This window comes from Thalassophryne amazonica, chromosome 3 (assembly GCF_902500255.1).
Source record: "Thalassophryne amazonica chromosome 3, fThaAma1.1, whole genome shotgun sequence".
Taxonomy (NCBI): domain Eukaryota; kingdom Metazoa; phylum Chordata; class Actinopteri; order Batrachoidiformes; family Batrachoididae; genus Thalassophryne; species Thalassophryne amazonica.
In genome coordinates this window covers 93,837,574-93,862,672 of record NC_047105.1, presented here as the reverse complement: position 1 = coordinate 93,862,672, position 25,099 = coordinate 93,837,574, and the positions used below count along the sequence as shown (strand labels likewise).

Genomic DNA, 25,099 nt, shown 5'->3' with positions numbered 1-25,099 from the left:
GATGCCGTTTCGGCCTCACCAATGCACCCGCGATGTTCCAAGACATTGGTAATGACGTCTTGCGGGACTTCCGCATCGGTTTGTCTCGTGTATCTTAGCCGTATACTCATCTTTTCCTCCGGATCCTGAGACCCATGTTCAAGCATGTAACGTAGGTCCTGCAGCGGTTGTTAGAGAACCGGCTGTTTGTGAAGGGCGAGAAGTGTGAGGTCACCGCACTTCTTTGTATTTTCCTGGGGTTCATAATCTCCTCCAACTCCGTCGCCCCGATCCGGCCAAGGTTGCGGCGGTGAGAGATTGGCCCCAACCAACGAACAGTAGGAAAACTACAACAGTTCCTCGGTTTTGCAAAATTTCGTAAACCGGAGGTGTCATCAAGGGCTACAGTCAGGTAGTTAGCCCCTGACAGCCCGATTGCCACAAAAGTCCCCTTCACCTGGTCGGTATCGGTGCGAAGCCGCGTTTAGGGAGTTGAAACGCCGGTTCTCGACTGCACCAGTTCTTGTGCAGCCCGATCCCAAGCGCCAGTTCGTAGTTGAAGTGGACGCTCTGACCTCAGGGATAGGAGCCGTGCTATCCCACAGCGGGGAGTCCGACAAGGTCTCCATCCATGTGCCTACTTTTTCCCGCAGGTTGACCCAGCTGAACGGAACTATGACGTCGGCAATCGGGAACTTCTTGCGGTGAAGGAGGCTCTTGAGGAGTGGAGACACCTGTTGGAGGGAGCATCGGTACCATTACGGTTTTCACGGACCATCGGAACCTGGAGTACATCCGGACCGCGAAGCGTCTGAACCCCAGGCAAGCCCGCTGGTCGCTGTTCTTCGGGCGTTTTGACTTCCGGATCACCTACCGCCCCGGGACAAAGAACCAACGATCTGACGCCCTGTCCCGGGTGCATGAAGAGGAGGTCAAGACCGAGCCTTCAGACCCCCCTGACACCATCATCCCCGAGTCCACTGTCGTGGCCACCCTTACCTGGGACGTGGAGAAGTTGTACGTCCCACCAGAGGCACCCGTCACCCGGACAAGCCTGGTCGGGCGCCAGGAGGCGCCCGTTGAGGGGGGGTCCTGTTGTGTGGGCCGCTGAAGAGGAGGTACTGCTGGCCCACCACCACAAGATGGCGCCCTGCTTGAAGTGCGGGCTTCAAGCACGAGAGGGCGTCGGAGCGACCAGGAGTGACAGCTGTCACTCATCATCCGTACCAGCTGTCACTCATCCACTACTCATCACCACCACCATAAAGGCTGGACTGCAACTCCACCTCCCCGCCGAGAAATCAGCTACCATTCAGGTAACCTTCTCTGCTGTAATTATTGTTGTCCAAAACATTGTTCTGTGTGCAGCCGTGTTCCTGTGGGCTCTGTCGGAGGCTGGATTGGCGGACAGTGAGAGGACGACGTTCTTCGTCTCTCACTCCATCCAGGAAAGAGACCAACAGGAGCTGCACGGGTGAAATTGTTGCTGGAGGTGGAGGTTCTCCCTCCTAATTGTGTACAGACTGTGGGATTACTGAGTGTGCGACCTCACACTCATCAGGACTGTCTCTGTTCTCTGCCAGCAGTACCGGGTCTGACTGCTGAAGACAGCGGCCACCTGGGGCGCAGGGCTTGGCGGCTCCGGTGTTCTTCAGCTCCGTTGGTGGTGGAAGCTGTGTGGGATCCGGCTCTTCTCTCGCCAGGCGTCTTCTATCGTCGAGCCTGCCCACACGCCACCTGGTGTATGATTGACAGTCACCATATTGTTATTGTCTGTACGTCGTTGTGCGATTCACAACATTAAATTGTTACTTTGGCTTATCCATTGTCCGTTCATTAACGCCCCCTGTTGTGGGTCCGTGTCACCGACACTTTCACAACAATTTAGCTAAATATTTAACTGATGTTTGTAAATATTAGGCTAAATGTGTAAATACTTAGCAATAACTAATCTGCTAAATTTTCAGCTTTCACAGAAATTTGATAATGTAGTGTTTACCTTTTTTTCCTCTTCATCTGTGGGTCAAAAGAAATTCTAAACTGAAATGTTACTAGCATTCTCATGCCAATAAAATCAAATGTGATTCTTTTTCTCTCTCAAATAAACCAGTTAATTATGAAGATAAGCCTTATTTTAAACGTAATTATTATTACTATTATTATTATTATTATGTCAGTGCACATGACATTAGAAATAGTTGCCAGCTTCTGGAAATCTTTTGTAAAAACATACTCTTGCAGGCACAAAAACGGGTCAGATTCAGTCACGCCAGCTAGTAATGTGAACACAGCACAAGTTCTAAGCCCTCTTTACAAATAGGCAGGCTGTCCTTTCTGCAAACTTTTTTTTCCAAAAGTGGGCACTTTTTCTCTCCGGTGACATTCAAACTTGTTCTCACACTTTGTCTGTCTGCTTTCAGACCGCACGGCAATTCCTGCACGTTTTTCTGAATTGTGTGAAATGTCCTGCCACAGACAGAGAGGATTCAGCTGTGTCCAGGTCTGGATGCAGCTGAATCCTCTGTGTGTGGCAGGACATTTCACACAATTCAGAAAAACGTGCAGGAATTATAGACCTGTATTCATAATATTACGAATGAGATGTGTGTTATTTGGAAGAAAGTCGAGATGTAACTGACTTGAGCCCACGAACCACCGCCCCTCCCTGCCTTGTGCCTTCCATTACAAAGAGGTGACGTGTCACCCATGCGCCCCTCCCCGTTTCACCTTCTCACTGCTTCTGTGAACTCTGAGAGCAAGCAGGGTGCCTGCAGGGCACCAATTTGGCAATTCCACACACAGTGACAAGAAAACCATTTTGCGGTGGAGATTTTTTTTTTTTTTCAGTGCTCCTGCCCACAGTGCCGCCCCACCAAAAATGGCACCCTGGGCGGCGGCCCATAAAGCCCGTACTAAAAGCCGCCACTGCCCACACCTTACTTTACTTGCCAAAGAGGAGTTGGACACTCCCCGAAAGCACTTGCGCCGTATTTACACTGGGTGCTACAGGTCGCCAAGACAGGGCCTTTTTTATGTGTTTTAAGATTCTTACCCAGCAGCAGGTTGGTGAGAAGGAATGGTCCAAGATGATTTGTGGCAAATGAGGCTTCCAGTCCATCTTTGGTCATTTCCCTGGGTAATCCTAATTGTTTAATTAAAATAAACAAAAAAAGATTACACACTGTCTCAGTGACACCCTTCACTATATGATAGAAAATTGTATCTCAGTTTAAATTAAGCTGTTACAATGAAAGAAAAACACAGTGTCTGAGCCTACACCCAGTTTTGGAGATGATACTGTAATCAAATATAGCCCTAACCTTTCCGTATGTAAGGAGTACGGAAAAGTTATTGGAATCCCCACTGTTGACCAGAAATTATAGACTGCAGGTTGGTTTGGAGCTACAGTGTGTCATAGCAACTTACTTTGCAGTAAGAAAAACCTCAAACAATATGAATTAATATTTTGTCTTTTGCCATGATGCTTTTTCATATCAATCTTCATACACAACTTCATACACAGTGGGACCCAGAGTAGTACCATCTGAGCTCACCCACCAACCTTTGTGGACCTGCACCACCATTGGGGGCCCTGATGTGTTGCAAAGCTGCAGGCACAGAGGGCACACAGCACCCCCTCACACACACTAAGCTGACAAGGGACATAGCTACTGGGACACAAACCCAGGTAAGCTGTGGAAAAACCATCCAGTTGGTCAAGCGATCATTGGGCGAGAGGCAGGGTACACACATAAACAGAGGAACACAGTCATACCTACGGTCAGTTTAGAGTCACCAATTCTGACATGTCTTTGAAGGTGGGAGGAAGCTGGAGTACCTGGAGGGAACTTGCACAAAAAAAGCAGGTGGTGGGGGTGGAAAGCAGGTTGGTTCCAAACCCAGAGCCTTCTTCATGTCAAAATTGATGATGTTATTTTGGATGACAGTAAGGCCAAATAGTACCAATAATGTAAGTATAGATTATTTGAGAGCACAGTTCTTCCACAAAGTAGTCCATCCATCCATCCATTTTCTTCCGCCTTATCCGGAGTTGGGTCGCGGGGGCAGCAGCTCAAGCAAAGCCGCCCAGACCTCCCAATCCACACACACACCCCCAGCTCCTCTGGGGGAACCCCAAGGCGTTCCCAAGCCAGCCGAGAGATGTAGTCCCTCCAGAGTGTCCTGGGTCTTCCCCGGGGCCTCCTCCCAATGGGACGCGCCCGGAACACCTCTCTAGCGAGGCGTCCAGGGGGCATCCGGAAAAGATGCCCGAGCCACCTCAACTGACTCCTTTCGACGTGGAGGAGCAGCGGCTCGACTCCGAGCTCCTCTCGAGTGACCGAGCTCCTCACCCTATCGCTAAGGGAGTGCCCAGCCACCCTGCGGAGGAAGCTCATCTCGGCCGCTTGTACTCGCAATCTCATTCTTTCGGTCATGAGCCAAATCTCATGACCACAGGTGAGGATCGGAACGTAGATCGATCAGTAAATCGAGAGCTTTGCCCCCTACTCAGCTCTCTCTTCACCACGACGGTCCGATACAGCGACCGCATCACTGCAGATGCTGCACCAATAACAAAGTATCGGTGCAGCATCTGCAGGTATCCACAAAGTAGTAATAATGTTATAATTTTTTACCATTTAATGTTATATTTAAATACATTCACATGTTTTTTTTACACATCAGACATTTTTTTCCCTTCAAATAGGAGGTTCTTCACCTGGAATTGTGATTTAAATAAAAAACAAACCAAACAAAACTGGCAAATGTGGAAGTATTTGATGGACAAACAGAAAATGAAACCCAGAAAATAATGTTTAAAAAAAGTGCAAAAGTGGGATTAGTGCCCTCTTGTGATGGTTTTTAGAGCAGCTTGATGCTACAGCAACAGGTAGATTTGAATTTCGCGGGTGACCAAAAACACATGGTTTCATATTGTCACCAGAAGGTAAGAACAGACCTCAGGTGCTAATGAAGCTATGATTTCTGGACCAAGGTCTATGATGTCATGAAAAACCTCCAACAACAAAAACCCGATATGACTGCTCTTGTTGAAGCAGCTTGTGTGGTGATAAGATTGAAAAAGTATCTGTGACTGTGCTGTTGCACTTCCCCTCATATCGTTTAGCCTTGTAGCAAATTATTGAGATCTAAGTAAGATTAAATTGTTTTGCACAGATCACAGAAGACCTGGAGAAACTGCATTTCGTTCCGCCTGTAAGGGTCGAGTGACAATAAAAGTGACTCTGAGTCTGAGAATACTTAAATGAAATCTTTATGTTTCCAACTCTAATTCCTTACAGTTTTTTCAAAAATTGCAATTGCAATTTGGCATTTTACTCTTGAGATCAGCTTGGATTTGATGACATTTCCATCCCATGACACTAAGGGCCAACTATCAAGCTGGTATGCATTAGAGATCATATCACCAATTCATAAATCACCTCCTTTAAGTTTAAATTAAAGCTGGTGGAATTCTAAATTACAGTCTAAATGTGAGTCTAAAGTGTGTTCCTGCCTCAAATCAGGTTTCATACATGGTTTGCCTGGACTGTGGTCATAGTACTCCCACAATTTCTGAACAGTCAGTCTTGGATGATGCAAGTGAATGATTAAAACTGTTAAAAATAAAATGACAGATTATTCAGAAGTCAAGGAACCAAATTGTGACACTCAACCATTTAAAATAGTTGGGTTTTTTTATGATGATGCTCAAAACTCAGAAAAATACTTGAAAACATTTCACATTTACAGGGTGATCCCCCCCCATTAAAAACAAAACAAAACAGAACTCATAAAAGTTCTGTTTTTATCACCCTCTAATTGTCTAGTTCATATTGTCTTGTTTATATTTCAGCATCTCCAAGAATCTTCTTGCAGACAGAGAATATTTCAGTTTTCCGTCTCCAAATTAAGAGCAAGTTCTAATTTTAAAAAATTTATCCAGTACCACAATTTAACACCCAACAACACATAAATAATTGGTGTGTGTCCAAGACCTGCAGTAATCACTAAATTCTAGAGGCTAATGATTTTGAAATAACTAATTTTTGCAGGTTTTACACAAGATACAGTAGTGTTCAGAATAATAGTAGTGCTATGTGACTAAAAAGATTAATCCAGGTTTTGAGTATATTTCTTATTGTTACATGGGAAACAAGGTACCAGTAGATTCAGTAGATTCTCACAAATCCAACAAGACCAAGTATTCACGATATGCACACTCTTAAGGCTATGAAACTGGGCTATTAGTAAAAAAAAAAAGTAGAAAAGGGGCTGTTCAGGACTTCCGGTTATGGCAAGCAGCTGAACGGTCGTGCGGGCTTGAGGTCCGGCAAATTTGAAATAATTTTGAATACTATTCAGTACATATTGAGCGGTTTTTGACCAAAGGCATCTATAAAGTCTATATTTTGTCAAGAAATCATGGAAAAGGCCGACAACTTAAAGATAAAAAGTTGTAGCTTAAGTTACAGCTGTTTAAAATGTCTGGCTATGTCCATTGAGCTAGGACACTGTGGACTCCGTTAATATTGAAAGTCAGGAGAATTAATTAATATGGTCAAGAACAAACTTTTTTTTTTTTTTAATCTGAACTATTTTTGTTTACAAATGCTGGAAATTAAGCCCGAAAACTTTTTTTTTTTGCTTAAGTGTTTGTTTTCTTTATTTTGTGGGGACTGTCAGCAACTCACTGCTCCTTTTAAAGGATCAGACTGGAGCCTAAGGGCTCTGTCCCACTGGGGAGAGGATCAGTTGCGCATGAATTGAGTATACAAATTGCGGGCGTTCGTTGTCGTCCGCAACAAAAATGGCCAAAAATGACAAATGTCCCAGTATGAATTACGGATATATTAATAATATATAGCGAATATATGATGAACAATCATGGTTATATAACACATGTAGTGAGGAAACTGATCCGACACATTGAGATTATCACGGCAGTATTACGGGTGTATTATGAATGCATCACGCACATGTTGCACGTGCACGGCATCTGCATTGCAGTCATAAATAAGCTCACTCGGGCTGTCGGCATTACTATTCACACCAACAATACAACCTCTGGAGCAAGTGCTGGACTGGGACTAGTTGATCACAGAGTTGATGTTCATTTTGTCATGCGAGGGTTAACTGTTCATGAGTTTGGGGAGTGGGAGGGGGGAAGCCACTCAGGGTGTGAGACAGTGTTTTGTTTTTTTTTTGTTTTTTTGAGAGTGTCACAGAAAACAGACTTCAGCAGGAGTTGTGGCTAAACAGCAACTCTTCCTTTTGTTGGTGTTAAATAAAAGTCCTGGATTGCAGCAGCTACGTCTTTGTGGATCTACACAGCCAGACCGGCACTGACTGGCAGGTATGTCGCTTTCTGCCACATATAGTACTTTGGGTTTACGTGACGTGTTTGTTATGCATTCACAGATTGTCCGCAAATCAGCTGCAAAGCAAATGTAATAAAAATGCTATATTCGTGGCTAATTTGTATGCATTCGCTACACCATATTTTAGTTTGTGATGTGGACATGATGGGCATGCAATATATCTGTTTTACACACTGTCCCGGTCCACTGCCAAGCCGCAAATCCCCGTCAGTTGCGGATATCATCGATTAACGGCAGATATACAGTGCATAGAGTGAGTATGTATTGTGTATGAATTGAGTATATATGGAGTATGCAAGGCGGATGTTATCCGCAACCAGATTTTTGAACAGCTCAAAAATCCTGGCTGCGGACATGTGTGCCTCTGTGGATGATCATGGGCATGTTCGGATGACGGTCGACTCATACATATATTGCGGATGTTTGGCGAATATGGGCCAATTTTGTGCGCAGTCCATATGCAAATCCTCCTAAACGCCAGTGGGACGGGGCCCTAACCGAGGTCGTGGAAGGGGGGGTGCATGTTCATCTGCACAGGGTTGACTTTTGTCGTGTTTGGGAGAAGTTCCTGTTTGTTGCGTTATGTTTGTTAATGATGGTCAATTTTGGAGGCACTCTATTCAATATTTTATATGACATGGTTAAAAAGTGGATGTTAATATGTTTAGTAGTTTGCTTGTATCATGAGTGGTGATATTAGAATAAATATGACTTCTTGGAATGTTAGGGGTCTTAGGAAGATAGTGAAGGTAAAACAAGTAATATCCAGGCTGAAACAATTAAAAACACAGATTGCTTTTGTTCAGGAAACTCATTTGCTGTCTGATGAATATATTTCACTAAAAAGGAGATGGTCAGGTCATATTATATCTGCTTCATATTCTTCACATTCAAGAGGGGTAGCAATACTGATACACTCCTCTGTTCCATTAAGAATCTATAACACCATACAAGACACAGACAGCAGATATGTTGTTTTGTTCAGGGGTCATTACTGGATCAAGATATTATTCTGGTATGTATATATGGGCCTAATTATGATAATACACATTTCTTTGATAGCTTATTTCTGACTTTATCAACACTACATAGGTGCCTCTGTTTGGCAGGAGATTTTAATTGTACTCTTGATCCAACTCTGGATAAATCCTCAGGGGTAGACCCTTCACACATGCAGAGCAGGAAAATGATTCAACACTATATGCAGGAGCTAAATCTTTGTGCAGCTCCTAAGGGGTCTTCGGTGTGGTGGTTAAGCCCACGATGGCTGCATGATAAGTTTTTGGAATTTCTGGGAACATATATATATATATATATATATATATATATATATATATATATATATATACGAGGTCTATTAGAAAAGTATCCGACCTTATTATTTTTTCAAAAACCATATGGATTTGAATCACGTGTGATTACATCAGACATGCTTGAACCCTTGTGGCATGCAAGAGTTTTTTCACGCCTGTCGGTTACGTCATTCGCCTGTGGGCAGGCTTTGAGTGAGGAGTCGTCCACCCGCTCGTCGATTTTTTTCATTGTTTAGGAATGGCTCAGAGACTGTTGCTTTGTTTGATAAAATTTTTTTCAAAACTGTAAGGCACAACTGAGTGGACACCATTCAATAAATTCAGCTGGTTTTCGGTAAAAATTTTAACGGCTGATGAGAGATTTTGGTCTGGTAGTGTCGCTTTAAGGACGGTCCACGGCGCCTGACGGCGATCTGCGCTTCGAGGCGGCAGCGTCTCGCCGTTTCAAGTTGAAAACTTCCACATTTCAGGCTCTGTTGACGCAGTAAGTCGTCAGAGAACAGAGAACTTTCAGAAGAAGTCGGCATGAGGAGTTTATTCGGACATTCCATTGTTAACGGTCATTTTGTAATGAAAGAACGTGCGGGCAGAGTCGCATGTCGGGCCGGACCCAACCGCGGGGGGTCGCGGCAGGAAAACACCTCCGTTGGAAATCTTAACGGGCAAGTTGGAACATGCCCAAGCTGTTAAACAATTTCTCAGTTACTCACTTGTTGAAAGCCATTAAAAGCCGTCTGAATTCTACAAATGGTTTTCAACACGGTGGTGTTTTTCCTGTCGCGGCGCACACAGATTTGCCGAGTCGTCACGGAAACGACTCGGCGAATTTGCGCGTACGTCTTTCATTAAAAAAATGTCCTTAAACAGTGGAATGTCCGTATAAATTCCTCATGCCGGCCTCTTCTGAATCTTCTCTGTTCTCTCACGATGTCCTGGGTGAATTAAGCCTTAAATTAGGATGTTTTAAGCTCGAAACAGGCCAACGACAGCGCCTGGAAGCGCTGCAGGACGTCCTGCTCCGTGGGAAGTCCTTACACCGACAGAAACACCCCATAATCTCTCATCAGCCATTAAACTTTTCACAGAAAACCATCTTAATTTCTCGAATAGTGTCCACTCGGATATTCCTCACAGGTACAGAAAAAATTTTGATAAAGCAAAGCGCGCCGTCTCGAGCAGCGTGTGAAACAAAGGAATTCAGCCGAGAGGGCGGGACCACATCTCACTCAAGGCCTGCCCACAGGGAAATGACGTCACCGACACGCGTGAAAAAACTCACGCATGCGCACGAGGGTTCAAGCATGATTGGTGTAATCGCATGTCATTCAAATCCATATAGTTAAAAAAAAAAATAAAAGGGTTGGTTTATTATCTAAGAGACCTCGTATATATAAAATATATTTTAAAGCCAATACAGATCAAACATCAGCATCTATAAGATGGGAGGCATTCAAAGCCTATATACGAGGGCAAATGATCAGTTATACATGTAGTATTTCCAATAAACAACACCTTAAACTTCTAGAGTTAGAAAGGGATATTAAAGAACTTGAAACTGAAATTAATATATTAGAGGCAGTTGAGACCAAACAGTAACTAGCTATTCATAGAGCACAGTATAATGAGTTATCCACGAACAAAGCTGTATCCAGTTTAATGAAACTAAAACAACATTTTATGACCAAGGAGAAAAAGCGGGGAAACTATTGGCGAGGCATATAAAAACAGAGCAAAATGAAAGAGCTGTTTTAGAACTTGAGTCAGAGGAAGGAACAACTATCACTAATTTGCAAGTTATTAATAATACCTTTCAGTCATTCTATTCTAAGTTGTACACATCAGAAAATTCTACAGTGTGTCACTCAATGCATGATTTCCTAGACGGAATTGAAATACCTGTCCTAGGGAATGAAGCCACGAAAGAACTCAAGTCTCCAATTTCACTGAGTGAATTATCAGCAGCTATTGATAATATGAAGGGAGGTAAAGCACCAGGGCCTGACGGTATTCCTATTGATTTTTATAAAAAGTTTAAGGGTATGTTGCTTGTCCCTTTTTTGAATATGTGTGAGGAATCATAAGAGAGGGGTGAGTTGCCCTTATCACTTAGGAATGCACTTATAACTTTAATTTTGAAGCCAGGAAAACTCTCTACAAAGTGTGAATCATACCGCCCTATTTCCTTAATCAACAATGATGTTAAAATAATAGCAAAAGTTCTGGCCCGGAGGCTGGATAAACATCTGCCATCAATTATTGCTTCAGATCAAAATGGTTTTATAAAGGGAAGACAGGGTTTCCATAATGTCCGTAGATTGCTGAATATTGTACATGCTAAGAATGAATCTTCTGATATGGCTGTAATAGGACTTGATGCAGAAAAGGCCTTTGACAGGGTTGAACACCCATATCTGTTTGAAGTGCTTAACCATTTTGGAATAGGCAGCTACTTCCTTAGATGGATAAAGGTCCTGTATCATGACTCTAAGGCTTCAGTTTTGACTAATTATATGGTGTCAGGGCAATTTTCTCTACATAGAAGCACAAGACAGGGGTGCCCTCTGTCCCCTCTCCTTTTTGTATTGGCTATTGAGCCCTTAGCTATTGCGATTAGAAATTATAAAGAGATTGCCGGCATCAAGATAACTAATATTGAGAATAAGATTGGACTATACGCTGATGACGTTGTTCTCTTTTTGAGTAATCTTAAAAGATCTATACCCAACTTATTACAGGTAATAGGGATATTCGGAAGCTTTTCAGGATATAAAGTCAATGCAACTAAATCTAACATCATGTTTTTGAAAAATTCAGAAAGATTATTCCCACCTCTCTACACACCTTGCAAGAATGTTTTGGAAAGTTTTACGTATCTTGGTGTTAAAATTACAACTACAATCGATGCTATGGTACCAGCTAATTAAAACCCTGTGGTAAACTCTGTAGTAGAATCTATCAACAGATGGAAATCACTACCATTATCCATGATTGGACGACTTAACATTTTGAAAATGAATATTCTTCCTAAGTTCCTTTACCTGTTTCAAACCATTCCACCCCCACTGATTTTTTCACCAGAATGAATCAGATCTTTAGTCACTTTATTTGGAACAGCAGATGCTCCAGACTGCGCCTGACCTTGTTGTATTTACCCTATGATGGGGGGATTAGGATTGCCTTTGCCTTTCCTCCAGGGATACAATTGGGCAGCACAATTAAGAGCAGCCTCATATTGGTTTGGACCTAAAACAGCTTTACAGTGGGTGAAGATAGAAGAAATCACAATCTCTAAAGTTACCGTAAGTCTATATCTCTACTTAGCAAATGTCTCCATATTGAAAAAAAAAATACTCAAAATCCCTTTGTTAGGAATACTGTAATAATTTGGCATGAGGTGTTAAACTACCTTAAAGAAAATGCTCCTTTGTCCCAATTTACCCCTGTTTGGGGGAATAGGAATTTTAGTCCAGGCACCAATGATCTTGGTTTTAAGTCATGGGTGGATAAAGGTATCAGTAAAGTAACAGATTTATACGACAATGATATCCTTTTAAGTTTCAAGGACAAGTTTAATATCAACTCAAAACATTTTTTTCAAATTCCTGCAGATAAGAAACTATATATCAAAGACTCAAAATTCCCTAGCTCTTCCCACTCAGAATTCTTTGGAATTGATTGTGGTGAACCATTATGGAGCAGCAAGGCTCATCTCCAGATTTTACCAAATCATTATAGCTGGAAGTAAAGACTCCTCAGAGGGTAAAAGGCTTGCATGGTGTGCAGATCTTAATGAGGAAATTACTGTAGAAGAATGGAAGGAGATATGTTTACAGTGTCAGGTTCAAACAATAAATACACGGTTCACGTTATTACAGTATAAATGGTTGATGAGAATGTTTTCTTGAAGCCAAAAATAAAATTGCACCGTCATGGAAATCAGTTCATAGACCAAGTACACAAAATTGGGTTGAGGGGCCATTGCAGAGTATTGCTATGGAAAAACTGACTTGTATAGTTAAGGGGAAATGTAAGACTTATGAAGATTTGGGGATCATTTATGGAATTTCTGGAAGGGGATGATTTTACTGCAGCCCTGTAGCCTGCTATTTCTGTGAATACACATTATATTCCTGTCTGCTGCTCCCCCCCCCACCCAATTTGTTTTTTTTCTGGTGTTTTCTCTCATGATAAGCATCTGCTAAAACAATGAAACCATGTCGCTTATGCGTTTTTTTTTTTTTCTTCTTCTTCTTCCAGTTTGGAATATTATGTGCTTTAGAGTATCAATGGATGTGCCTTTATGTTCTATTGTAGGTGTTGTTTCTGTATGTTTTTTTTTTGTAGTAATTGAAAAATTTAATAAATATATTTGTCGGGGTGTTCACAATAATAGTAGCATCTGCTGTTGACGCTACAAACTCAAAACCATAATGTTCAAACTGCTTTTTTAGCAATCCTGTGAATCACTAAACTAGTATTTAGTTGTATAACCACAGTTTTTCATGATTTCTTCACATGTGCAAGGCATTAATTTTGTTGGTTTGGAACCAAGATTTTGCTAGTGTGCTTGGGGTCACTGTCTTGTTGAAACACCCATTTCAAGGGCATGTCCTCTTCAGCATAAGGCAACATGACCTCTTCAAGTATTGTGACATATCCAAACTGATCCATGATACCTGGTATGCGATATATAGGCCCAACACCATAGTAGGAGAAACATGCCCATATCATGATGCTTGCACCACCATGCTTCACTGTCTTCACTGTGAACTGAATTCAGAGTTTGGGGGTCGTCTCACAAACTGTCTGCGGCTCTTGGACCCAAAAAGAACAATTTTACTCTCATCAGTCCACAAAATATTTCTCCATTTCTCTTTAGGCCAGTTGATGTGTTCTTTGGCAAATTGTAACCTCTTCTGCACGTCTTTTATTTAACAGAGGAACTTTGCGGGGGATTCTTGCAAATAAATTAGCTTCACACAGGCGTCTTCTAACTGTCACAACACTTATAGGTAACTCCAGACTGTCTTTGATCATCCTGGAGCTGATCAATGGATGAGCCTTTACCATTCTGGTTAATCTTCTATCTATTTTAATGGTTGTTTTCCGTTTTCTTCCACACGTCTGTTTTTTTAAAACCATTTTAAAGCACTGGAGATCATTGTAGATAAACAGCCTATAATTTTTTGCACTTGCATATAGGTTTTTCCCTCTCCAATCAACTTTGTAATCAAACTACGCTGTTCTTCTGAACAATGTCTTGAACGTCCCATTTTCCTCAGGCTTTCAAAGAGAAAAGCATGTTCAACAGGTGCTGGCTTCATCCTTAAATAGGGAACACCTGATTCACACCTGTTTGTTCCACAAAATTGACGAACTCACTGACTGAATGCCACACTACTATTATTATGAACACCTCCTTTTCTACTTTTTTTTTTTTTTTACTAATAACCCAATATCATAGCCTTAAGAGTGTGCATATCATGAATGCTTGGTCTTGTTGGATTTGTGAGAATCTACTGAATCTTGTTGTGTGGGCCACCGAAGAGGGGGTACTGCTGGCCCAAAGCCAGAGGGCGCCCTGCCTGAAGGCGGGCTTCAGACACCAGAGGGCGCAGTCGCCGCCAGAAGCTCCAGGAGCCCGGAGCTGACAGCTGTCATGCATCACCTCATCACACCTCACACATAAAAGCCTGGAGAAGACATCACATCTCTGCCGAGAAATCGTCTTACCGAACAGGTAAACCGCTCAGCCTTTAACAGTAGTAACGTCTTTACTTCTGTGTGAGTTAACTCCTACCATTGCAGACAAACCTTTTGTATGCTACAGAGTAGTCATTGTGTTTGGGGAGTTGGCGTACTCCGCTCCTCGGCTGTGGACTGCTAAAGTGACATTAGGATCTGCATCCAGTTCGGGAGTAGAGTGATTAAGAGGTGGAGGTGTTTTCCACCATTGTTCTGAACTGCTTGCTGGGTGTGCACACACCCACTTGATCTGTCTTTGCTTCCTGCCAGCAGTACCCGGTCCGACAGCTGAAGGCGGTGGCCACCTGGGGACTCAGGACTTGGCGGCTCTGGTGACTCTCGGGTTTCCGCTGGCAGTGGAAATCGCGTGGGTCCCGACTCTTCTCTGGACAGGTGTCTCCTATCCTCGAGCCTGCCCACACGTCACCGACTTTGTAATTGACTGTAGTGTAAAACTGTATCTGTATTCCGTTGTGCACATTTCATGACATTAAATTGTTACTTTTGGCATTTCCATTGACCATTCATTTACGCCCCCTGTTGTGGGTCCGTGTCATCACACTTTTCACAACAGGATTTCTCGGCCACGTCATGGATCCCGAGGGGCATCAACCATCGAGTGAACCTCCAATGGAAACGCAGGGTGCACAGGGGCCAGCAGGAGGCATGTTGGGTGAGCTGCAGCAAATCTTAACTGCCTTCACTGCTTGGTTGGACTTGGTAACCGAGCAGAACGTTATTCTCAATCGGAGGATGGAGGCTCTCACCGCTCAGGTGGAAGCGCACGCGCAGGGCGCTGCTGCGGCACCTCCTCCTGCTGACCGAGTGCCACATACAGATATTCCAGTGGTCGTTCAACGAGCACCCCCCCGTCCCCTGAAGCATACATAAGCCCTCCGGAGCCGTACAGAGGTTGTGTCGAGACGTGCGCTGACTTCTTGATGCAGTGTTCGCTCGTCTTTCCACAGCGTCCTATTATGTACGCGACTGATGCCAGCCGGATGGCTTATGTAATAAATCTGCTTCGAGGAGAGGCACGCGCCTGGGCTACGGCGCTCTGGGAGCAGAATTCTTGGCTCCTAACGACATATACTGGGTTTGTGCGGGAGTTCAAACAAGTGTTTGATCACCCCAACAGAGGCGAGACCGCTTCGAACGTGCTACTGTCAATGAGACAGGGGCGTCGGAGTGCAGCCGAATATGCAGTCGACTTCCGCATCGCGGCAGCGAGGTCCGGCTGGAATAATGTTGCACTCCGCGCCGCCTTCGTAAAAGGACTGTCTCTGGTCCTGAAAGAGCATCTGCTGGCTAAGGACGAGCCACGGGATTTTGACGGGCTTATCGACCTGGTTATACTGTTAGACAACCGATGAGAAGAACATCGTCGGGAGCAGGGCGAAGGGCGTGGCCGGGCACGAGTCGTCCCTCTTCATTCTGGGCCATAATACTCACGTGGGGAAATCCCGCAAATCCGCACGCATCCCAGTTACGATCCTGAGTGGGGATCTAACCCTTCACGCCCCAGCACTGGTGGACACGGGGTCAGAGGGGAATCTGCTGGACAGCAGATGGGCTAGGGAGGTTGGGCTCCCTCTAGTGGCCTTACCGTCACCATTGAATGTACGGGCACTAGATGGCACCCTGCTCCCATTAATCACGCACCAGACACAGCCAGTGACATTGGTTGTGTCTGGGAATCACAGGGAGGAGATTGTGTTTTTTGTAACACCTTCTACCTCCCGAGTGATTTTGGGCTTTCCATGGATGCTAAAGCACAATCCCCAGATTGATTGGCTGTCTGGGGTTGTGACGCAGTGGAGCGAAACCTGCCACCGGGAGTGTTTAGGATCCTCGGTTCCACCCGGTGTGATAGCTAAGGAGGAGGTTTTAGTCCCCCCAATCTAGCGGCGGTGCCAGCCGAGTACCATGACCTCGCTGACGTTTTCAGCAAGGATCTGGCACTCACGCTGCCCCTGCACCGTCTGTACGATTGTGCCATTGATTTGATACCGGGAGCTGAGTACCCGTCCAGCAGGCTGTACAACCTCTCACGGCCGGAAAGCGAATCAATGGAGACCTACATCCGGGACTCCCTAGCTGCCGGGTTGATCCGGAACTCCACCTCCCCGATGGGTGCTGGTTTCTTTTTTGTGGGCAAAAAGGACGGCGGACTCCGTCCATGCATTGACTACAGAGGGCTGAACGAGATCACGGTTCGCAACCGATACCCGTTACCTCTGTTAGATTCAGTGTTCACGCCCTTGCATGGAGCCCAAATCTTCACGAAACTGGATCTTAGGAATGCGTATCACCTAGTTCGGATCCGGAAGGGAGACGAGTGGAAGACGGCATTTAACACCCCATTAGGTCATTTTGAGTACCTGGTCATGCCGTTCGGCCTCACCAATGCGCCCGCGACGTTCCAAGCATTGGTTAATGACGTCTTGCGGGACTTCCTGCATCGGTTCGTCTTCGTATACCTTGACAATATTCTCATCTTCTCCTCGGATCCTGAGACCCATGTCAAGCATGTACGTCAGGTCCTGCAGTGGTTATTGGAGAACCGGCTGTTTGTGAAGGGCGAGAAGTGTGAGTTCCACTGCACTTCTTTGTCCTTCCTGGGGTTCATTATCTCCTCCAACTCCGTCGCCCCTGATCCGGCCAAGGTTGCGGTGGTGAGAGATTGGCCCCAACCGACAAGCCGTAGGAAACTGCAACAGTTCCTCGGCTTTGCAAATTTCTACCGGAGGTTCATAAAGGGCTACAGTCAGGTTGTTAGCCCCGTGACAGCCCTGACCTCCACTAAAGTCCCCTTCACCTGGTCGGATCGGTGTGAAGCCGTGTTTATGCAGTTGAAACGCCGATTCTCAACTGCACCAGTTCTGGTGCAGCCCGACCCCGATCGCCAGTTTATAGTGGAAGTGGATGCCTCTGACTCAGGGATAGGAGCCGTGCTGTCCCAGAGTGGGGAGTCCGACAAGGTTCTCCATCCTTGTGCCTATTTTTCCCGCAGGTTGACCCCGGCTGAGAGGAACTATGACGTCGGCAATCGGGAACTTCTGGCGGTGAAAGAAGCTCTTGAGGAGTGGAGACACCTTTTGGAGGGAGCTACGGTGCCTTTCACGGTTTTCACGGACCATCGGAACCTGGAGTACATCCGGACCGCCAAGCGTCTGAACCCCAGGCAAGCCCGTTGGTCACTGTTCTTCGTTGGGTTTGACTTCCAGATCACGTATCGCCCCGGGACCAAGAACCAACGGTCCGATGCACTGTCCCGGGTGCATGAAGAGGAGGTCAGGCCAGAGCTGTCGGATCCACCGGACACCATAATCCCCGAGTCCACTGTTGTCGCAACCCTCACCTGGGACGTGGAGAAGACCGTCCGGGAGGCCCTGACACGACACCCGGACCCCGGAGATGGACCAAAGAACAGGCTATACATCCCACCAGAGGCCAGAGCTGCAGTCTTGGACTTCTGTCACGGTTCCAAGCTCTCCTGCCACCCAGGGGTGCGAAGAACCATGGCAGTGGTCCGGCAGTGCTTCTGGTGGGCATCACTGGAAACCGACGTCCGGGAGTACGTCCAGGCCTGCACCTCCTGTGCCAGGGGCAAGGCTGAACACAAGAAGGCCCAAGGACTCCTCCAGCCGCTGCCGGTGCCTCGTCGCCCCTGGTCCCACATAGGCCTGGACTTTGTCATGGGTCTCCCTGCGTCCCAGGGTATGACCACCATCCTGACGATAGTGGACTGGTTCTCCAAGGTGGCCCATTTCGTGGCCCTCCCGGAGCTCCCGACTGCCCAGGAGACTGCAGACCTCCTGGTCCACCACGTCGTGCGTCTGCATGGTATCCCCACGAACATTGTCTCGGATCGTGGTCCCCAGTTCTCCTCGCAAGTCTGGAGGAGTTTCTGTAGGGAACTGGGGGCCACAGTGAGTCTCTCGTCCGGGTACCACCCTCAGACTAATGGACAGGCAGAGCGGGCGAATCAAGATCTGGAACAGGCCCTACGGTGTGTAACCTCCGCGCACCCAACGGCCTGGAGTCAACATCTGGCCTGGATCGAGTACGCCCACAACAACCAGATCTCCTCGGCGACCGGCCTCTCCCCCTTCGAGGCATGTTTGGTGTATCAGCCCCCACTGTTCCCAGCCATTGAGGGAGAGGTCGAGGTCCCCTCGGTCCAGGCCCATCTCAGAAGGTGCCCTCGGGTGTGGCGCACAGCCCGCTCTGCTCTTCTGAAAGCCCGGACAAGGGCTAAGGACCATGCAGACCGCCGGCGTACCCCGGCTCCTGCATACCAGCCCGGGCAGGAGGTATGGCTGTCAACCAAGGACATCCCGCTGCATGTTGATTCCCAAAAACTAAAGGACAGATACATCGGACCATTTGCAATCACCAAAGTCCTCAGCCCGGCCGCAGTGAAGCTGAGGCTGCCAGCTTCACTGCGGATACATCCAGTCTTTCATGTCTCCAGGATTAAGCCATATCACTCCTCCAGCCTCTGCACCCCCGGACCAGCGCCGCCTCCTGCCCGAATCATTGATGGGGAGCCTGCGTGGACCGTCCGCAGGCTCCTGGACGTTTGTCGACGGGGCCGGGGATTCCAATATTTGGTGGACTGGGAGGGGTACGGACCCGAGGAATGCTCCTGGGTGAAGCGGAGCTACATCTTGGACCCGGCCCTCCTGGCCGATTTCTACCAGCGGCATCCCAACAAGCCTGGTCGGGCGCCAGGAGGCGCCCGTTGAGGGGGGGGGGGGGTCCTGTTGTGTGGGCCGCACGAAGAGGAGGTACTGCTGGCCCAATGCCAGAGGGCGCCCTGCCTGAAGGCGGGCTTCAGGCACCAGAGGGCGCAGCCGCCGCCAGGAGCTCCAGGAGCCTGGAGCTGACAGCTGTCATGCATCACCTCATCACACCTCACCCATAAAAGCCTGGAGAAGACACCACATCTCTGCCGAGAAATCGTCTTACCGAACAGGTAAACCGCTCAGACTGAAAATCTTTAACAGTAGTAACGTCTTTACTTCTGTGTGAGTTAACTCCTACCGTTGCAGACAAACCTTTTGTACGCTACAGAGTAGTCATTGTGTTTGGGGAGTTGGCATACTCCGCTCCTCGGTTGTGGACTGCTAAAGTGACATTAGGATCTGCATCCAGTTCGGGAGTAGAGTGATTAAGAGGTGGAGGTGTTTTCCACCATTGTTCTGAACTGTTTGCTGGGTGTGCACACACCCACTTGATCTGTCTTTGCTTCCTGCCAGCAGTACCCGGTCCGACAGCTGAAGGCGGTGGCCACCTGGGGACTCAGGACTTGGCGGCTCTGGTGACTCTCGGGTCTCCGCTGGCAGTGGAAATCGCGTGGGTCCCGACTCTTCTCTGGATAGGCGTCTCCTATCCTCGAGCCTGCCCACACGTCATTGACTTTGTAATTGACTGTAGTGTAAAACTGTATCTGTATTCCGTTGTGCACATTTCACGACATTAAATTGTTACTTTTGGCATTTCCATTGACCATTCATTTACGCCCCCTGTTGTGGGTCCGTGTCATCACACTTTTCACCTCAGAATCTACTGGTACCTTGTTTCCCATGTAACAATAAGAAATATACTCAAAACCTGGATTAATCTTTTTAGTCACATAGCACTACTATTATTCTGAGCACTACTGTAAATGGTGATTCTGCCCCCATGGGTGGGTATTGTCACATGTAAAGACTAAATCTGCATGTGAATTTGCCATACATAGTTTTGAAAAACACTGCCTGAAACCCATACAAAATATACAAGATGAAAGGACTTCAACCACTGCCAATATTTTTACCACAATTGAGTATGAATTTCACTTTAAAGTACAGAATCTAGTTTGGAATATTTTTAAAATAATTTCTAAATCACCATCTTGCTATTTAAAAATGGTTTGGCTTTTTTCTCTACAGGCTTCACCATATTCTTCCCATGCTGGATTAATGGTATTCCAGTACATTGAGCATGTTTGGGATGTTCTGGATTGGCGTATATGGCAGCATGTTCCAGTTCCTGCCAATATCCAGTAATTTTGCACAGCCAAGAGGAGTGGACCAACATTCCACGGACCACAATGAACAACCTGATCAACTCTATGCGAAGGAGATGTGTTGCACTGTATGTAGGCCATGGGCCAGCATGGTCCCTTGTGCACCCTCCCCCCGCTCCCCTTCCCCACAACCCTATAAATTTGCCATCATTACAAAGCTTAGGATGTCCAGATTACAAAAATAACAGGTAAAAAATACTGGGCCTCGCTATAACATATGAGCACTTTTATTGACCTACCCTAGCCAAACGTAAATGTCAGATTATGACAGCTGATATTTTTTCCGCACAACATAAAGAGTTACCAAATCATCATCTTTTAAGCAAACAGGACATATAAGACACTAAATGAAAGCTGTCTTTATATAAAATCGACTACATTTTGAATTCTGTGCACAGTGTTCTTGTGCAAATCAGAGGGTATGCCTTCATACAAACCCCCATGTTGAAGGTTGTAATGACATACTCTTGCCCTCCTTCATGTGTGGTCTCTTCTGCTCCTCTCAGGCATTCTTTTACAGTTTTGTATTCAGTAATGTTAGAATTTGAGTTTGGTTTGCTTTTATTTCTTTGTTTAGTTTTTTGGTTACTTTCTGTTTGTTCTCTTGCTGGGGTTTTTCCTGTTTGGGTCTGTCTGTCCCTTTCTCTCTTGTTTGTCTCTGCTGGCTCTTGGTGGTGGGTGTTTCCCTCTCTCTGGCCATACCCTCTTTCTGGTGTGTTCCACGCACACCTGTTTCCAATTAGCACCTCATCACCTGGGTGTATTTAAGCTCCTCTCTTTGCCTTATTCCTTTGCCAGATTGATGCGTCAAGTGCCTTCTCTCCAGTTCTGTTTTGTGTATTCTCGACCTGCTTGCCTCATATGTGTTACAACTACCTACCTGTATCCTCGACCACACCTTTGCCTGATATTTTTGGTATTGTTACTCTTGTTGGACTGCCTCACTGTGTACCAGACCCAGTGTACTGTTTTAGTAAACTGCTTTTACTTACAGAGCTTGTTGTCAGAGTCTTGCATTTGCATCCAGCCAAACCTGTCACCCAGTCCTGATAAGTCATAGGGTGGTTAATGACAGTGTAGCAATCCAATATTGCCATATGTCATAGTGAGGCCCACTATTTTTACTGTTACCAGTTATTTTTGTAATCTAGACATCTTAAACTTTCTAATGATACCAAATTTATAGGGTTGTAGGTCAGGGTTGTGTGTGTGTGTGTGTGTGGCGTGGGGGGGGGGGGGTGGTGGTGGATGTGGGACCATGCTGTCCCACGGCCTACTGGTGTGACCACCATTTCCCTCATGCAGTTCATCAGAGATTGTTCTGCAGGAGTGTACCTTTAATCTTCTGTACCGCAAAAACTGCAAGAAATTGGAAGTGTAAACATTAAAATATGAATTCTTTGCCCTGAAAACAACAACCCCAATTCCAATGACGTTGGGACATTGTGTAAAAACAGAATACAATAATTTGTAAATCCTCTTCAACCTATATTCAATTAAATACATCACAAAGACAAGATATTTAATGTTCAAACTGATAAACTTTATTGTTTTTGTGCAAATATTTGCTCATTTTGAAATGGATGCCTGCAACATGTTCCAAAAAAGCTGGGACAGTGGTATGTTTACCACCATGTTACATCACCTTTCCTTCTAACAACACTCAATAAGCGTTTGGGAACTGAGGACACTAATTGTTGAAGCTTTGTAGGTGGAATTCTTTCCCATTCTTGCTTGATGTACAGCTTCAGTTGTTCAACACTCCAGGGTCTCCGTTTGAGCTTCATAATGCACCACACATTTTCAATGTGACAGGTCTGGACTGCAGGCAGGCCAGTCTAGAACCCGCACTCTTTTACTACAAAGCCACGCTGTTGTAACACGTACAGAATGTGACTTGGCATTGACTTGCAGAGATGTCCCTGAAAAAGACATTGCTTGGATGGCAGCATGTGCTTCTCAAAACCTGGATGTACCTTTCAGCATTGATGGTGCCATCACAGATATGTAAGTTGCCCATGCCATGGGCACTAACACACCCCCATACCATCACAGATGCTGGCTTTTGAACTTTGCTCTGGTAACAATCTGGATGGTCTTTTTCCTCTTTTTCTGGAGGACACGACATCCATGATTTCCAAAAACAATTTGAAACCTGGACTCATCAGACCACAACACACCTTTCCACTTTGGGTCTGTCCATTTCAAATGAGCTCGGACACAGAGAAGGCGGCGGTGTTTCTGGATGTTGTTGATGTATGGCTTTTGCTTTGCATGGTAGAGTTTTAACTTACACTTGTAAATGTAGCGACGAACTGTGTTAAATGACAATGGGTTTCTGAAGTGTTCCTGAGCCCACGTGGTAAGATCCTTTACACAATGATGTCGGTTTTTAATGCAGTGCCGCCTGAGGGATCGAAGGTTACGGGCATTCAATGTTGGTTTTCAGCCTTGCCGCTTACGTGTAGAAAGTTCTCCAGATTCTCTGAATCTTCTGATTATATTATGGACTGTAGATGATGGAATACCTAAATTCCTTGCAATTGAACTTTGAAAAATATTGTTCTTAAACTGTTGGACTATTTTTTCATACAGTTGTTCACAAAGTGGTGATCCTCACCCCATCTTTGCTCCTGAACAGCTGAGCCTTTTGGGGATCAAGGTCAAGGTCAAGGTCAACTTTAAAAGGAGGATCTAAGGATCCTCCTTTTATACCCAATCATGGCACTCACCTGTTTCCAATTAACCTGTTCACCTGTGGAATGTCCCAAAAAGGTGTTCTTTGAGCATTCATCAACTTTCCCAGTCTTTTGTTGCAAGAAAGCAAGAATGGGAAAGAAATCCACCTTCAAAGCTTCAACAATTAGTGTCCTCAGTTTCCAAATGCTTACTCAGTGTTGTTAGAAGGAAAGGTGATGTAACACAGTGGCAAACATACCACTGTCCCAGCTTTTTTGAAATGTGCTGCAGGCATCCATTTCAAAATGAGAAAATATTTGCACAAAAACAAAAAAGTCTATCAGTTTGAACATTAAATATCTTGTCTTTGTGGTGTATTCAATTGAATATAAGTTGAAGAGGATTTGCAAATCATTATATTCTGTTTTTATTTACATTTCACACAAAGTCCCAGCTTTATTGGAATTGGGATTGTATAAGCACAAACGTTTCTTAGTTCTCAGAGATATGCTATTAAAAAACCCTTTTGTGAAGCACTTTCAAGGGCATGTGCAACATCCTAATGGCATAAAACCAACCCAATCGCAGGCCATTTCGTGATACTACCACGAAAAGTCAAGTAATCAATAAGTTTGTAATACTGTCACAAAAATGTGGCACTTTTTTTAAAAAGCGTCACATTGGGCTGCATAAACCACTATGTAGCATAGTCACATCTAGATGGAATGTAAAATGGTGTGTTTTTGACAATAGTTCTTTTACTCAAAGAATAACAAAGAATTGTTGGAGTGTCAAGCAAAAATTTCTAGGGTTAGTTGTCTTTCCTCAACCAACCTCTATCCCTGAAGATTAAATGGGAATCAGTCAGCTATCACTATACAAATGTTGAGGGTTGAACAATGTATATCTACGCAGAATACAAATGCACTCACAGGAATAGATTTCAAATTATAATGCTGATACAGTACTGTGTAATGCTTCAGGCATCTTTTCACGGTTATAAAAAAAAACAGTTTTGTCTTCATTGTATGAACAGAAAACAAAACAGTGCTAATGCAGCAGTTAACAACTGAAGTAGTCAGTTATCAATTATTATTAGTAGTTACATTAAAAAAAGCTTATGAAATACAATATTAACATTACCTAAATAAACCCCCTCTTATCTTATATCATTGCAATTTGTGGCACTTAAACTTTCAAAGATGTTTTGTGCAGCTTTAGAAAAATGATTTCATTTGTTTTGCATGAGGTTGTAAGCATGGTAAAAATTTTAATAAATTCATATCACCTGACACTCCAGCATTGTTTACAAGAATGTGGAGAGCCTTTTCTTCCTCAAGAATCCTCTCAGCAAACTGTCTCACAGAGTCCAGAGAAGCCAGGTCCACCAAGTACAGGTGAACATCAGAGTTTCCTGACACTTCTCGAATTTCTTTAAGTGCTGCCGTTCCTCGCTCCTTGCTTCGGCAGGCCAAGATGACACGTGCACCACGACGTGCAAGATCAAGGGCAATGAACTTCCCAATCCCTAGTGGGGCAGGAGAACAAAAACAAAACAGCAAAATAATTAACTGTAATACTCAGTTCATTAAAAAAAAGGTTCATAATAGACAGCAGTCAACACACACGTGAGATTAGGATAAAAAGTGTGTCAACAGACTACTCAATATGAAATATTTAACCATTCCTAGAACAAGACGTGTTTTGGGAACAAGCCTTCATCAAAGAACAAAACAGTTCACCCAGGACGGAAAGGTCCTTATGAACGTTCTGTCCACCAATCAGAAAACCTGGTGAAACCTGGTATTCCAAAAAGTATGAGCATGCCCAAAACATCCAGGAGATGATATACAAATATTTTCTCAAAAGGATAGTGCAATAAAATAAAAAACAACATTTATTAGCCTGTAATTTATAAATCCAAA

At 44.9% G+C, this 25,099-nt stretch overlaps 1 protein-coding gene across 1 annotated transcript in view; it reads right to left on the bottom strand.

The window, feature by feature from the left end:
- Positions 1 to 25,099, bottom strand: part of zgc:64106 (uncharacterized protein LOC393348 homolog) — a 74,348-nt gene that overhangs the window by 27,749 nt on the left and 21,500 nt on the right. The window contains exons 2-3 of the mRNA XM_034167099.1: positions 24,463 to 24,702; positions 3,032 to 3,121 (exon numbers count right to left, since the gene is read on the bottom strand). Of these exons, the coding sequence (XP_034022990.1) occupies positions 3,032 to 3,121; positions 24,463 to 24,702 (330 nt within the window). The remainder of the gene's footprint in view (positions 1 to 3,031; positions 3,122 to 24,462; positions 24,703 to 25,099) is intronic.